Raw genomic sequence first — 16354 nt, forward strand, 5'->3', positions numbered from 1 at the left:
ATACTAATATTGACCCAGCCTGTGTGTATATCATTCGTGCCAAGGGTAGGGAATTGCGAAGGTGTATAGCGCTCAGGGATTGGTTTTAGCTGCCTGAATATGTCTGGTGTTGGACCGCTGATTAATGTATTGTGAATCACAGTCTCTAATTGAAGCTAGTGAGAAGGGAGTCAGATATTTGTAGAAATGACTTCTGAAAAGACTACTAGAAAGACGACTGCAAAGACATCGTAAGGTCGTAAACACGGCCGACTATATGCAAAGCTTTATTTTGCCTGCCTGCTTTTCAAGTTCGGGCCTACGTACATTGACTATGCACTCCTCAAGGTCTCTCTGTCATAGTAATCTCGGAATTCTGGTTTCTGTCAGCTTCAAAGCAGGCATATTCAGGCAGCTAATTCAATTCCAATTGAAACCGACCCTAAGCGCTATATACCTTCACAAACAAGGCTATACAAGCCTATAATGTATACCGCACATGTAAGTCATCTAATGGACAGTTCGGAATGGGATTTTCCAACGGTGAGTTATGCCTGGACAGTCCTGCGCCACAGACGCTCATTGCTCTTCCATTCCGCCAATGTGAACATACCATACTCAGAGAGTATAGTACCATCCAGCCATATTTTCGATGTAACTATTCGTCTCTTTGGCCTTCTTGTTCATTTTCCAAAAGTGATAGTCCATCATCATGATAAGGGCTATGCTGGCCATCGTAACACCAAACGTCACCCAAATGCCTGTAGTATAATGCGGACTTTCATCGGACTTGAAAGTGATACTTGCAATGATTCCCCCAAGGCCACCGCCAATTAGGCAGGTTGCTGATGCGACTCCGCGCTTTGAGCGGGACGTAATGTTGTTCGCTTGGAATGCTAGCACGCCGGGAATACAAAACTGCAGGAACCCCACGCCTGAAAGAAAGCGTGAGCATGTAAATCCAGCGCCAATGAACAGACTGGGAGCCTACCCAAAAAGATCCCGAAATATCTCGCTCCCATCGAACCGCCATAGGCTGTGATCAGCATACCCACTGCTGTCAAGAGCTGGTGGGCAGCAATCACCGGTCCACGAATTTGGTATTTATCGGTAAGCCAGCCACTAAAGTATACGGCAAATGCAGCAAGGACATAAGGTGGGGCACTGAGAAGCTGACTCTCTGTGGTGGAAAAGCCCATACCCTTGAGGATGACTGTCTTGAAGTAGCTGTATGCATATCCAGGTAGGGTGGAGGCCATGAGATTGAATGCCCAGACATACAACTTCCAATCCTTCAGATGATGGAGAACACGTTCCATCGTTATTGGGTCTTCTGCGGCGTCTCCGCTGTCGTTGTTGATGCGGGCGATGATGAATGCTTGTTCTTCTGGTTTGAGGAACTTACCTGCCTGAGTTGGAAAGTCGATGATAATGAACCACCCAATCAAACAAACACCGCTGGTTATGGCACCTTCGATAATAAAAATCCCTAGATTATAAGCACCGTCAGTTAGTGGTCCACAGTGCGAGAATCAACCACTTACAACGCCATCCGGCCAGACCATACGTCCCGTCGAGCAGCGTCAAGGCATATGCAAATATCGCAGCGAATGCGTTCAGTACAACAGAGACTAGCCAAAATGCAGCGAGTCTCTTGCCCACTTCAAACCTCGTGTACCAACATGTAATCAGATAGGTGCAACCTGGAGAGTCAGTGATGCCCAGCTTGAAGACACAGCTCATTATGATGTACCTGGAAGAAAACCAGCTTCCATTACACCTAGTGACGAACAGCGTGTTAGCAGGGCAAAATCTGCACGGAGGACCTCTTTTTACCTAAAAGGGTTCGGCAAACTGCCATTGTGCTCCAATTGTTCGTGAATCCCATTCCAATCAAGATCACCCCAAAGCTTAATCCGAGAAACGCCAACCAGTTTGCTGCACCGGCTTTGGGGAGGATGAGATTCTTGTCGAAACAGTCAGTCATTGGTGATAATACATGATGGAAGAGTGCAAACGTACGCTGGGTATCTCGAAAATACTGGAGACACGAAGTTAGACTGTCGTTGGATTAAAAGACCGCAAGAAGGACTTACATATATGCCACAAAGAATACCATCACGATGATCGTGTACCTACTTCCAATGTCAAGTCCAAGGTCCTCCTCCATTCCTGCCACAAAAGCAAGACCAAGGTTGGTCCGGTCAATGAGGGATATGGAATACATAATTCCCAGTATTGGAAGGAGACGGAGATCAACGCGTCGCCTTGTTAGAGTACTACTTAGCTGAAGGCTCCAAATTGGAGTGTCAGGGTAATTGGAACGTACATGACCCTCTTCTGGTGCGCCTTATCAATACCATACACGGGCGATTCAGTGCCGACTTTATGATTTGATAGCTCTTGTTCCTCGAGGTGGCCAAATTCAACGTCTTCTTTCTTGATGGATTCATCCTCCAAAGGAGTGACCAAATTGGGTGCCATATTTGCTATTGAATCGCTTTCTTAGTTCTTCAATGAGAGGGAAAAAGAACCGAAAACGTGGGTTATGGTTTGACACATGAGGGGTCTTTGAGAGTTCTCTTTTAAGAGACCCTTAGCCGGAATCTTCCCCACACATCAGCAACAAGAGCCTCGGGACAACATAGGAAATCGAATGATCTGGGGAAACATCAAGGCTACCCCTCAGTTCTGCACTTGATGCCAAGCAACAGAAGGGGATGTTAAAGGTTGGAGAAGTCTTGGATATCTTGGCATTGAGAGGAGCAACCTATCAGGTATAGAGATCCTCGAGGTCTCTCAGAGGTTGAGGTTGAGAAGCGAAACAGCAGTCTGGGGTATCAAAACCCCGCACAGTGCTCCAAATGTAATTAGGCTGTGTTGAGCAAGTAGCCTTTATATCGAGGCTTGGCTTATCTAAAAGAAAGAATGCTCGAATTATATCAATCGACGTTCTTCGGCTCTGTGGTGATATACTCAAATATCTACTCTAAATTCGAACTGAGCTGTCCAGCCGAAGCTTATCTTTTGGATATAAAATATGAGTGGGGTAGATGTATAGCGAATGGATCTAAGGATATCGAAAGCAATACCATTTCATAGACTATCCATGTCTTTAATATGGTTTTCTACCTTTCAGGGTTGCATACATCGCTATCGTAGTCTGGGTATGATACTTCATACACAAGATTCATCGGCGGCCTGTTCAGCGTTCTCCTCTGTCTAGGGGAGATTTTTATTTCCGGATATCAAGCTATCACGATATAAACCGTCTTTTGACATATGTTTCTGACTCGCTAGGAGGGTGAGGAGGATAGCCCCGGCGCATACGCAGATAACAGAATACTGCTGTAGGATGTACCTTGGTAGCATAGGACAAGACACACAGTCTTAGTAAAGATACCAGCTCGACCAGTACAGTTCAAGATACAATGTTTGCCCATTAGTCTATAATACATCTACAGCCCAACGAAGGCCACCCCGAGGTCAAGAGCTCCAGGGCTGGTCCTTGGAAGCCCCGATAACCCGTTATGTAAGCCATTTATCTCCGCCTTTTGTCTCCGCCTATTCTGCCGCCTTTATATCGAGTCGGATCCATGACCACGGAGTCCATTCCATACTCAGTCAACTCTGCTGTGTCTATAACCTTCCCATGCGGGAACACACCGTTCTTCTATTCAATAATACTAGTTTATATATACGATGTCCTTTTTTTAAGCCTTGGATCTCCCAATGCTCCTAATCTAAATTTGTTTTGTGACAATTCAAGTCTTATTTGATCAACAGTATATATCGATGTGGAATACCTTCCCCATCAACGAATTCGGGGATGGACCCAAGCTCCCAAACAGATCGAGAGAAATCGGAGGTACATCCCTGTCGCAGTAAGTTGGCCTGCACGGAGGAATAGTTCATGCTGAATTACTTGATTAATTGTGGTTGAACGCACTAGAGTATCTAATGTGCAGCTGAACGTCCGATCTGCCGTACCAATCAGAAGTCGAGAGCCTCGGTAGTTTAGAAGAGAAAGGAATCCATATTGCTATTATGAAATGTGTCAGCTGCATCATATATATCCTTTTTTGGGGCTTCAATTGGAATTGATTGCATTAAATGGACGCTTATTCAATATATTGTAGGGTCGTGAGCCTACATGTACATATGTACGGAGTGCATTTGAGACGCTCTCTCCCGAGGTCACTTTCAAACCGGGGATGGAACGATGGCCTCAGTTAGATTTCCAAACCCAACGGCCCAGTCGGAATTGTCGAGGCCTTGAGCTGAAGAGGTGACCCACTACCACCTATACGAGAAGATGACGTCGACTATTGAGGGGAACGTTATCCCACCTGAGCACCTGGGCAGTGGGCTCCATTGCGCCAGACCACGGCAACACATATGGTAGTTGTATTGTCCATGCATGCTCATGCATACAGCGGGAGTGGTGTATTGTATGTATCGTTCGGAAGCACCACGATTTGCCCCGATGAGTCTAGACATATCAGCGGCCGATCAGAAGCGATCAGAACAATTCAGCTTCGACATCGGCCGGTATGATCAAGCTCCACCTGCCTGACTAGGCTTGACCCCTCAGTCTTCCCAGCGTCCGGCCCAGCCGGTCCAAGTGATGGGCATCCTATCATCGCCTCCAAGCCGGTGGATCGAGATACGGCGGCATACAGGGTTCTTTGTCCCGGGGCCTATGATATGATCATCCCATGTATGTTATGTATGGTACATCGTACGGAATGATTCGGAGCCCATCAGAAGTACCTGAGACCTGTACGGAGTACGGAGTCAATACATGAACTAGACATGAAGCCAAGTGAAATGCACAGCCTGGGGAGGCGCGCAGACTGAGGGATTGATCTCATCCCCACGTGATACTCTTGGCAGAGGGTATGAGACATGAGACAGGAAAGGCGAGGACCGCAAGGACTCAAATTCGAGATAGTTGCAAATTTACCAGTCATACGGCTATGCTACGATGGGCTGTATTTGGGTACTCGCAAGCCCATATGGGACGGTTTCTCTTTGCCAAGAAGACCCTTGCGAATGGGCATTCTGCTGCATCCTGCATTCTTTGAGGTGAATGTGGATTTTGATAAGAAGGCTTTGAGACCTTAGTGTCATGTATAGTCTCTAACACCGGTCTTTATGATAAGGTCAAGGCTCCAGGAGCAACGCTCAAAAGTGTAGGCCATTTTGTAGAGAAACAGACCCGCAAAGGACTGACGACACCCATTTTCATGAATTGTTTTTCGGGGTTTTTTCTGGCTTCTTTCTATTTTCTTGTCCATAGACATTATTTCTTTCATTTCAACGGGGTTCCTTCTCTTATTAGTTGTCCCATCCCATCTCGGTTTTAGTTGGTTGGTCCCCCATCGATCTTCGTTTCCACCATTCCCGGGTCGAAACGCCCACACAGGTCATTCCCATCCCTGTCGAGAACGGCCTAATTCCTTCCCACCCCCAACCCAGTCCATCCACCTTCTCTCTCTCTATCCCCTCGACTCGTTCAAGGGGTTAGAGATTTCTCTACCTAAACATGCACAAGATATCCAACTTTACGGGTCAAGCCCGTCATGGTTGGGAACGAATGACGCCGACTTTCGGGATGTCCAGACCTCACACCGACATGGCCTTTCGCCGACCACACGGGGCGCCGCCCATGACACCGCCGACAAGTATCGATCCCACCGTCAACCTCTCATTTAATGTCCCATTCTCGTCGACCCTAGCCGGCCCCGATGTCGAGGACGTGCTGCACGCCAGTCCCGGCGCTCTCCAGCGCTGGACATTCCCGGAAGGCACACCAGAGGGCACATCGGTGCATCAGCTTCCCGTCCACACGAACAACGTCGAGAGCTTGCAGAGGTTATGCCGAAAGATCACGGAAGAAAAAGGAGGACGGGTGGAAGCTACGCTCACGACCTCCGAGGCGAAGGCTGTACCTTCACTACAACGTCGGCCGAACGGCTTAGTGACCAACGTCTGTGTCACTGGTGATGGAGAGATGGCGCGAAAGATGCGGGCGAGAATCTTGAACGAGACCCCAATCATGCTGGTACGTCGACGAATTTTTCTGGTTTCGGCACGAGCAGGGTTTTCAGGTCCACAGATATCTCTTGCTAACAGATGGCTATCTATTAGCGATGTGCGACCGTTGATGTAGACACTCATCTTATTGTCGATGGATCACCCAAAGGGATCCGATCCAGCGTCCTCGAGCACCTCGATACTTTGGCCGCTTACACCGGGGCCGACATTTTCTTGCTCACACCCAAGCTCCACGATGCGGATAGTGCGGTAGTATCATCTTATGGATATGCCTCGGATAATGGCTTGGACCAGCGTTTCCGAGTTGCCATTTACGGTGACTTGGAGAGCTCGGAACATGCCAAGACCCGGGTCTTGATCATGATTGACCAAATAGTACGTCGTTTGTGTGCGTGTGCCGTGAGACCGGCAAGCTAACCAGAGATCAGCTCAAACGCCATGTCGATGCCATCAAATTGGACTCAACCATGCACACCTTGGTCTGTGGCCGCACCCGCAAGAACATTAAGCTCATCGAAGCCGCTACAGGCACCGCCATCTACTTCCCTCCTCCCTTCCCTCAGATTTTCGGCTATATTCCACCCGGTGCGAATCGTCGCAGCGAAGATGAGGTTTACATTACGGGCGAGACACCGGAGCAGATTGCTCGTGCTAAGCAGAAGTTGCGGGAGCTGGTCATGGGAGTGAAGATTTTCGTCAAGGATGTGGTTGTCAGCTCGAGCAAGATTGACAACATTCTGCTAGATCGCCTGGATAAGGTCCGGAAGGTGATGGAGATGAACGGGTCTTATGTCCTTTTCCCGCAGCTGGGTAGCCAACGTGGCTTGGTCCGGATTCAAGGCACCGAGGTTTTGCATGTCGAGCGCACAGTCAGGGAAATTATGGCTCTGGTGCGTAGCTTTGTGACAATCGCACAGAACGGTTTGCTAATCTTTGAATGTACAGGCTGGTCAATTCTACAGTGCGTCATGGTGGATCATCATGCCCGACCCGGCTCAAGGTGGTCTCCGTGCTCCCTCGACCGCCGATATTCGCTCCATGCTGTCGGATATTTGTACCAATTCGGAAGCGGAGGTCAGCTTCGACAACCTGACTTTCACGATCAACGGCTCCGATGATGCAGTCAAGGCTGCCATGACAGTCATCAACCAAATACCTTTCGTGATGCGAAGCCAGTATCAGATGCGGGTGAAGATTGAGCTAGCCAACGAGCATAAGGAATTTGTTAGTGGCAAGAAGAACGGCAAGATCAACAAGATCATGGGCCAGAGTGAGTTTCAAAACAGATACCGGTCTGTGACATGAGATGCTGACTCCCACACAGGCAATGTCCAAATCATCTTCGACGGCTTCAACGAATACAACTTCTACATCGACGTGTGCGGCAACCAGTACGAGTCGACCAAGAATGGCTTAGACCTGGTCGAACAAGAGATGCCTGCATCGATCTCCTTCCACGTCCCTGATCAGTATCACAAACGGATCATCGGAATTGGCGGACAGCATATCCAACGCATCATGAAGAAGTACTCTGTCTTCGTGAAGTTTTCCAATGCTATGGACCGTGGCGGCATGGGCAAAGAAGATGATGACATCAAGGTTGACAACGTTATCTGTCGAACCCCTGCCCGCAACGCTCAAAGTCTGGACCTTGTCAAGCAAGAGATTATGGACATGGTCGAGAAAGTCGTAAGTGCTCTCATTGCCCACATTTTGTTGACCCTTGAATAGAGACTTACAATTAACAGGATGCCGAATACGTCTCTGAGAGAGTCGTGATCAACCGCTTGTACCACCGTGAGCTGTTGGCCCGCATGACGGAGATCGATGAGCTGGAGAAGAAATGGAACTGCAAGATTGAATTCCCTAGCACTGAACTTGCTAGTGACGTTGTCACCATCTCCGGTCCTGAGTATCAGGTCCCCCAGGCAGTCGACGCACTGCTTGGAATGGTGCCGGAGAGCCACGAGCTTCACTTCCAGAGCTCTGGGGAGCTCCAAGACTATTTCAAGTCAACGGATTTCCTTGCTGATGTTCGAACTAAACTCAAGGAACAGTATGAGGTCGATATCAACGTGGATGTTGGTACAGATCTTCCAACTACCCCTGAGGAAGGCTCCTCCTCTCCTACTCCCGGTCCCGAAGACCGTGTGGTGCTCGGATACACGCGTAACAACGCAGGTGGTTTGAAGGATGCGATCGACTTCCTGATCTCCCGCCTTGTTGCTCACGGACTCGATGCAAACACCGTCAAGGGTGCGATTCCTCGCCCCAAGTCCGATTCGTTTGAAGAGTCGCTGCCTTTCTTCGACTCGAAGTTACTGCAGCACGCTCCGGCGCCCCTTTCGACTGATTCGCCCACGCGGCCGAACTTCTCCGATGAGACCAGCGAGCGAGGCTCGATCTTTGAGCGCCTTCGCAAGCCCGGAAGCATCTCCTCCTTCTCCTCGTTCATCGGTCGCAAGAACCATTCCGCCTCGCCGGGATCGTTCTTCAAACACGCCTCGAGTAACGCCTCCAAGGCCTCACTCGTCTCCATGGAGTCGCGCGACAGTGGCTACCGCAACCCATGGAATGACTCCGGCGTGAACCTCCCCGAAGACGACGTGCCCGTCCTGGGGAGCTCGCATAGCCACAAGAGCAGCAACAGCAATGGCTGGCCCACGCGCTTTGACGCCAAGTTTCCTTTCGGCACCGCGCCGGGTGACATGACGCCCAAGCATGACCCGCGCACCTCTTTTGATAGTGGTCGTCCTAGCACTTCCAATTCTACTTCTGGATACCCGGCCCCAATTGGGCCACCGCGTTAAAACCAAAATATCCATTTGCAGCAGTATACCCTTTTTTTGGTTGAGTTGTTTTTGTTTTTTTCCCCTGTTTTTGTCATTCCCAGCGTGTTTTTTTTTTCGGTTGTCTTTTTGTTGGTTTTCCTTGTTGATTGATACCACGGAACGCAAGCAACGAAGGCGTCAGAAAAGAAAACGAGATATCCAAGATCTGCGTGTGATAGAGTGGGAACTGGAGTCCTTGTGGACTTTCATCCTACCTCTTTTTGATATTTGTCTTTCATTTTTGCGGTGCGCATCGGAGGAAAGGGTCGGATGGGATGGTCTGGATTCGTTGATACCAGGGCGATCTGGCATCGGGGGCTTCAGATTCGGGAGTTTCCGTCGAGTGGGTTTTTTTTTATTTTTGATGTTTTACTCTTTTGATATCCCCAATCATCAATGAGATTTTGCCATTAGAACCAGACATTCTCCAATCTAAGTTGTGTTGATGGAATCTTGTACGTCTTGTTTCCTCAGCAGGGATCCGCTAAGCATAGTGACAGCGTCGAGACATCACCAGACATGAAGATCACCTCTTTCAGACACTCCCACCACATGGCTTCATGCTAACGGTATAAGGACCTCGGTAGACACCCCGCGGCGAGTGACGTTAGACGCGGGGTTGACGTGAATCCTTCGAACACCTTCCACCTGAACTCCCCCATCATCCTCAAACCCCATCAAAGCCTTTAAATCACGAAGCCAAAGTATTCTAACCCCTAAAATGTCATCATCCTACCCCCGCCCGGACTTCCAACGCACCCCTCTAAACTGGAACACCCTCGACGGAGCCTGGACCTTCACCTTCGACGACAAAGACGAAGGCCTAAACTCCCAATGGCAGAAAACCAGCCTGGATACAAAAGACTCTCGCCAGATAACCGTTCCCTACGCATTCCAGACCCCAGCATCGGACATCAACCTCATTGAAGCGCACGAGGTACTGTGGTACGAGCGCCGCATCACAGACGTCCGCACGCCCGACGAAAAGCAAAAGGGGAATAGACTCCTCCTCCGCTTCGGCGCCGTCGACTATGAGTGCTCTGTCTGGGTAGACGGGGTCCTTGTCGGCGGACACCGTGGCGGCCATGTTCCATTCGATATAGATATCTCTGATGCTCTGGAAAGCGCGGAAGCTCGTCTCACTCTCCGTGTTAGGGACTCGCCGTACGACATGACCCAGCCACGTGGTAAGCAGTACTGGAAGCCTGTTCCGGAGAGTATCTTCTATACACCTAGTGGGGGGATCTGGCTCTCTGTTTGGTTAGAGAGTGTTCCTGCCATGCGGTTGCTATGTGGTAGTGGAGGCACGGTGCTTCGGTCTGATGATATCGAGGCTGGGCTTTTGCATGCGACGGTTGCTGTTGCGGGACGGCGGGTTGGAAGTGTGGCGAAGGTTGAGGTTGAGGCGTCGCTTGGGGGAGTGAGTGTTGGGAAGATTGATGGGGAGCTTCCGCGAGATAAGAATTTCGTTACGCTTGATTTGGGTATGAAGGTGTCTGAGGCGGTGGTAGGGGAGATGAAGGGTAAGAATCCGGAGTTGTTTAGCGTTGATGGGGTCTGGAGTGGTGGTGTTGCGCTCTGGGCTCCGGAGCATCCTGCTCTGTATGATATTACGCTTCGGCTGTTCAATGAGGCCGGTGGTCTTGTTGATGAAGTCCAGACTACAACTGGCATGCGCAGTCTGTCCTGGCAAACCGGCGATGGAACATTCCGGCTTAACGGAAAGCCGTACTTCCAGATGCTGTTCTTGGACCAAGGATATTGGCCCGAGACTGGTATGACACCTCCTTCTTCAGAAGCTTTGAAGACGGATATCGAGCTGGCGCAGAAGCTTGGTTTCAACGGATGCCGCAAACACCAGAAAGTCGAAGACCCACGCTTCTACTACTGGGCAGATCGGATGGGCTTCCTTGTCTGGGGTGAAATGGCAAATGCCTATGAATTCGGGACAGAATATATTGAGCGCTTTACTGGCGAGTGGACCGAAGCCGTCAAGAGAGATATCAATCACCCATCGATTGTCACCTGGACGCCGCTCAATGAGTCGTGGGGTGTGTCTGCGTTGAAGGACAATATCGAGCAACGCAATCATGTTCGCGCTCTATATTACTTGACCAAGTATGGCCCACGTCAATGGCATCTACAATGCATTAATCCAGACACCAAAGGTAAATTGAAATCACTAACATGGAAACCAGGAATCTCGATCCCAGCAGACCTATCAACGACAATTGCGGCTGGGAACACGTCAAAACGGATCTAACAACTTTCCACGACTATAGTGACTCGACTGAGCTGGGTGCAGCATGTTCCAGCATGCCAGGAATTCTAGACCCAAAGGGTGGGCACGATATCTTTACCAAACCGATCTACTCAGGGTTCTCTGGCTCCGTGATGCTAGACGAAGGCGCACAGCATGTGCCTGGTGCGCCGGTGATCTGCAGTGAATTTGGCGGCGTCAATATTACGCCACCTAAGGACTCTGCTGCTGGAGAGCGGGACTGGGGATACACGACTGCGAGTGACCCGGCTGACTTCTTGGTGCGGTTTGAGAAGCTGGTCATGGCTGTCGTTAGGCCGGGACATATCTGCGGACTTGTCTGGACTCAGTTGTATGTTGAGAATAATTCGCATTGGATTCGTCTTTGCAAATCGGGAACTTTTGCTAATATGTGTTTTTATTTTAGGTGCGATATTGAGCAGGAAGTAAATGGTCTGTACACCTATGATCGCAAAGAGAAGGTTCCCGCAGAGAAAGTGAAGGCGATCATGGATACTGCGAGGGATCATTACTACCAGCATCTCACGGCTCATCATTCGAAGGGATTTAAGAAGCTATTCAATCAGTATAAGCATGTTGTGCACCGTTAGGTCTAGGTCATAATTGTGGGTGACAGTCGGTGATATATCCTGATGCCCTCGCAGTTACTATAGAATAATAGCAAATTGGGTACAGACTCGGAGCCTTTGTCTACATGTATCTAGCAGATCTACAGTGGCTCTTGATAAGTAATCAATTGGATTTATCTAAATGCTCCGGTGCTGGGTTCAGTGCAAATGCGTTGTCATTATATATTCATCCCATGGCCAGGGAAAAGAAAAAAAAAAAAAAAAAAAAAAAAAGAACACAAAGTATAGTCCTGCCGAGAGAACCTTCAGCAGACGGTATTCTATCACAAGGTTCGCATTTATATCTCCTTCCACGGATGTCCAAGGAGCTCTGCGACTTCAATAGCAAGTGCCCGACTTGAGGCAAGGCTGACAAAGTACAGTGCAGCATCAAGACCATAGACACTAGCGCCCGTAGTAATCACTTTTACCCCAACCTGGTTCCGTCCCCCATCCAGATAGGGCACTGAATCTGAGGAGTTTTCAGGGACGACGCGAGTCCGTTTCGCTCCGGGAGTCTGCTCCACATAACGTTCGACTACCGTTCGGAGCCCCGGGACGGCAAGACGGTGTGTGGTTGCAATGAGACCATCAAGGACTCCCCCGGAAGCCAAAAAGTAGGCCCCGAGCGAGACGGACAAGATGGTGCGTTGCCGTATGCTCTCGTGGTTCACATCCGAGGCAAAACTAGCGATGAATTCGACGATCTCTGCCCGTGGGCCATCCTCGGGTTGCACGAGGGGTAGAATATTGTTCGGTCGTGAGCCAGGGACAATCAATATTTCCCAGTCTGACAAACGAGGTTTGGCCTCGGCAAAAGATATATTTCTCTGGACTGTCGTGTTCTCTTGAGAGACTGTGAGCTCATCTTTCGCGGCAAAGGTCACGGAGAAATCTGAGTTGTAGAGTACTGAGACTGGACCGCTCACATCGAGGATGTTGAACCCGGGGAAAATGACCACTAGGGCTCCTTTCTGTATATGGTTCATGTTTAAGTGTAGATTATGGACGATATCAGGCTTAGGATCTGCGAGGTGCAGCATCAGGAAGGATCGATGAGGGTTCGTCAGTGACGTCACCAACTACAGTGCCGTCACGACCTCCATCCAGGCTCATTTACTTTTTATTTCTCTTCAACGTTTCAAGACTGGCGTACCCAATTGCTGGCAGGAATTGGAGTGTCGCCTGTCTCTGGTACTCTCAGTTAGGGAGCTCTGCCGTCAATCACATCCCCAGACTTGAACAGATGCGTGTTCTGAGACACCGATGTCGCTAGCCCAATTCGGTCTTTGGTCATTGTAAGGCATATGTTATTCTTGCATTTCTCATCTGGTTCATGGGCCCTGAATCGAATCTAATAGACTTTGGCACGGGGATGCCATGTTGTTCTTGCTCTTCGAATAAGAGAACAAAATCAAGCCCGAAACCATCAACTACAGGCTATAATGGAGCTATCCTTTCTTAGCACGATAGACTAGTGCCAAAAACAGGGTATATTCTACGGATTACGAGACAATTCGCATCGAGAGAATCCTGCAGGACAATCTAAAGATAGATCCCTAAAAACGGGCACTACCAACTGGCATGGTTCTCCATACTCCGTACAATGCACGTACTTTGGTAATCCCTCTCCGTCTATTCTTGTTGCATCCGAGCAAATCGCATCATCCCATCGACGCTGATTTACACGCGTCTTTACTGAATGGGGTATACCAGCTCCGGAGCTATTGCCGAAGGATCCGCGCTCGGGCATGCAAAAAGCCAGGACCTGGAGCTGCTGTCAAATGTTGATCGACAACGTTTAATTAGCCTGCGTCCCACCGGCTCCAAGACCCCCCTGAATAGAGTGACCGTTGGCACTTGGCCCTTGGAACTGACCATGTGGTGGGGACGATCTTGTCTTGGTAGATGGAGTGGAGGCGAGTTGGTGAAAAAGCTATGTGGTATGTCATCGATGGTCGATGATCTTTCGGGATGGCGCTCACCCCTGTGACAGGTCTGTTTACTCCGTACGGAGTACGGAGTACTTATGGTATCTCTGACTAGTGTGTGGCGTCTGTTGGGGGAAGCACTAGGATTATGATCTAGATATCCATGTGATCTGTCTTAGGCTGTTCGGGGATTATTCTGCAGGATCTTGCGATAAGAGGCGTCTGTCATGCATAATTATTGCTGCAAGCTCTCGATGTGACTCGATTGAGCCATCGTGATCAACGGCTTGGGGATGTCAACGGCTTGACGGTTAACGTGCGTACGATTGTATAACGTATGACCAAGGATGCTACCGCATTGTATGTTGTAGTGGATCATGAATTATGCATAAATTACCCTGGAGCATGGCAACAGGTGAGTACAATATACTCCCTAAATTACAGAATCGGAAGTATCATCCGGCTATTGCGAAAATGAAAGACAATCCACATGTGTGGATTCCTCGGAAGCTGCATGTGGAGGAGATGCCAATTTCAGGGGCATGAAGTTTTCCAGTCCAAAATGATTAAGCACTTGGGCCCACTGAGGCAAGCGGAATAATAATTGTACACTGGTGGACGGAGTGCTCCGTAAATAGTCTCGATCGCAACAGGGACAGCAAATCTTACGCTTTATGGGAGATATCCACGGAGAATTTTCGTTCCAAGATCGGCCAATTGATCTAGGCTGATCCGGATTCATCCAAGAGGAAATTATTTCCAAGCTACCAGTGAAAATATGAGGCCTGGCAGGCTTACCGATCCCCACCGGAGCATTGGACCAGTCCTAAAAGGGCCGCCCCCTGCCGTAGTCGCAAGACGGCGTAGTGAGATTGCCCGCAATTAATGAAAATCATATGGTGAAACTGGGGACTGCGAACCGGGACAACGGGACAATTTGCCTTTGTTTCAGGCTTGTCCGAGAGCCAATGATGCGGGGTTGCATATCAGAGGGAAGAATCCTTTGTTGAATAGCTTTGGGTAGAGCGGTGCCCAGGTGTATGTGCTAAATTGTGTCTGTGATGGCTGCGAGTCCTCATTGTGAGTCGTAAGATGTAGAGGGAACTAAGGATTCACCTGCGGCTCAAAACAGCAAATGAAGCAAATGACAGCGGTCCACCGAACATGTGTTTCCCTCTGCAGCTGATGGAAGCGAATGTGGGATAGGAGCTCTGTGATTGGTTTGCGCGGAAACCCCCCAGCGCTGAAATCCGTCAACACCTCGGCATGAACGGAGTATGGGGGGTCCATCCATGTACGTTGTACTCCGTACTCCGTCCACCGTGAGTATCCCGACAGCTCTTGGGTATATTCAAGTTTTCAAGCTCAGGGGAAGCAGCGAACGGAGCAAACACCTGTCTGGGGAGTAGACCATGTCCAAGCAAGAGATCCATGATGATCCAAATGCTCCAAAGGCCACAGGAATCCGCCAACGTTTCAGAAAGTCCTTGCATTGGGTACGCTCATGCGGGTTTCAGTATCTTCGTGCCGATCTCTGCAGCAGGCATTCCGGATTGGCTTGGCATGGGGACACTACTGTGTCCTTTCGTATTGCGTACATCGTGGTATGTAGCTTCTGTCGGAATATGGACAATTCGATTGTTCCAGAAAATTGGTTGGATCCTCGCGTGGATTCCCGCTTTCAATAGTGTCATTTGGTGGGAATTGTTGCCTTTTTGCCTTCATCCTTTCTCGGTCAGACTGGAAGGGCTGTGATCTGGAAGGAAGAACCTACAGAACTAGAAGACCAGGACTATATATACATTAGCCGTACGGAGTACCTGCAGTGTTGATAGATTGAATACATATTCCATGTCGATATTGCAGACAGGGGTGAAGTCCCCCTCCCCCCATGTTGGTGGATCAGCCTAGCGCCCCTGGGACAAAGTGAAGAGTGGATAAATGCTTTGTATTTTAATACAAAGCGAAGGTGTAAAAGATTAAGAGATGAAAGCAATTAAACCAGAAAAAAGGCCCCAAAAAAGACCGAAAAAAGACCCCCAACAAGGCCGCTCCCTGGAAAACGTACGTTGTAAAAAGTCCGTCTGACGGGAGAGAGAGCGATCACCACTTCCATTCTCCATTCTCCATCTCCCCGCTTGTGGACTCTTGCTCGTGGGACGGGAGAGATGCACGGTTTTGAATGCGCCATCCTATCTCTCTCTTTCTCTCGCTTTTTGCTTTAATCCTCTCTTTTTCCCGAAGTCGGCTCTCGACTCCCGGAACGTCCTTTTGTTCCCATCCTTAGTCCCCTCATCCCGTCACCGCCAACGTCCTTCAACCTCCCTCCCCTTTGACCTTCGACGTTGTGTCGCTCAGTCTCGGCGCCTGTCTCGGAGGATAATCTGGTCCAATTGGAAATACAACCGCTGAATTCGCAACGGAACGTGGTCCATAGGTGTGGGGAATCAACGGAAGTACCGAACCTGTCAAGCTTCTGCCTATCACGTCGCACACCATCTGAGGTTGGCTTGGACTCTGCATGATACAGGGGGAGAGGTTTCTGTGCTGTTTAGATCAAGGTAGGCATATCTACCTTGCGCGAGAAAGATCAAGTCGAACGGAGTCTAGTCGAGTCTTTTGTCTCTGAGCTTCGACTGGACTCCCGAGTGGCGCAATACAATC

At 49.4% G+C, this 16354-nt stretch overlaps 4 protein-coding genes across 4 annotated transcripts; 2 read left to right on the forward strand and 2 right to left on the reverse strand.

Moving 5' to 3' along the window:
* Window positions 1–597: 597 nt before the first annotated feature.
* On the reverse strand, window positions 598–2463 carry N7457_008298 (uncharacterized protein; the record flags this gene model as incomplete). The annotated part of the gene is made up of 8 exons (XM_057179341.1): window positions 598–914; window positions 971–1468; window positions 1524–1682; window positions 1733–1759; window positions 1816–1945; window positions 2002–2020; window positions 2076–2246; window positions 2309–2463. The coding sequence occupies 8 exons, from the start codon at window positions 2461–2463 to the stop codon at window positions 598–600; spliced, it is 1476 nt and encodes a 491-aa protein (XP_057027727.1).
* Window positions 2464–5527: 3064 nt separating this feature from the next.
* On the forward strand, window positions 5528–8849 carry N7457_008299 (KH domain protein; the record flags this gene model as incomplete). Its single annotated transcript, XM_057179342.1, has 6 exons — window positions 5528–6046; window positions 6133–6414; window positions 6468–6929; window positions 6985–7309; window positions 7364–7728; window positions 7788–8849. The coding sequence occupies 6 exons, from the start codon at window positions 5528–5530 to the stop codon at window positions 8847–8849; spliced, it is 3015 nt and encodes a 1004-aa protein (XP_057027728.1).
* Window positions 8850–9591: 742 nt separating this feature from the next.
* N7457_008300 (glycoside hydrolase family 2 protein) lies at window positions 9592–11741 on the forward strand (the record flags this gene model as incomplete). Its single annotated transcript, XM_057179343.1, has 3 exons — window positions 9592–10988; window positions 11069–11482; window positions 11558–11741. 3 exons carry the CDS (start codon window positions 9592–9594, stop codon window positions 11739–11741), a joined length of 1995 nt encoding a protein of 664 aa, XP_057027729.1.
* Window positions 11742–12058: 317 nt separating this feature from the next.
* N7457_008301 (DJ-1 domain InhA-type) lies at window positions 12059–12748 on the reverse strand (the record flags this gene model as incomplete). Its single annotated transcript, XM_057179344.1, has 1 exon — window positions 12059–12748. The coding sequence occupies one exon, from the start codon at window positions 12746–12748 to the stop codon at window positions 12059–12061; it is 690 nt and encodes a 229-aa protein (XP_057027730.1).
* Window positions 12749–16354: the final 3606 nt, after the last annotated feature.

The sequence above is a fragment of the Penicillium paradoxum genome, assembly GCF_028828445.1.
Source record: "Penicillium paradoxum strain IBT 22861 chromosome Unknown utg000007l_segment0_segment0, whole genome shotgun sequence".
Lineage (NCBI taxonomy): Eukaryota > Fungi > Ascomycota > Eurotiomycetes > Eurotiales > Aspergillaceae > Penicillium > Penicillium paradoxum.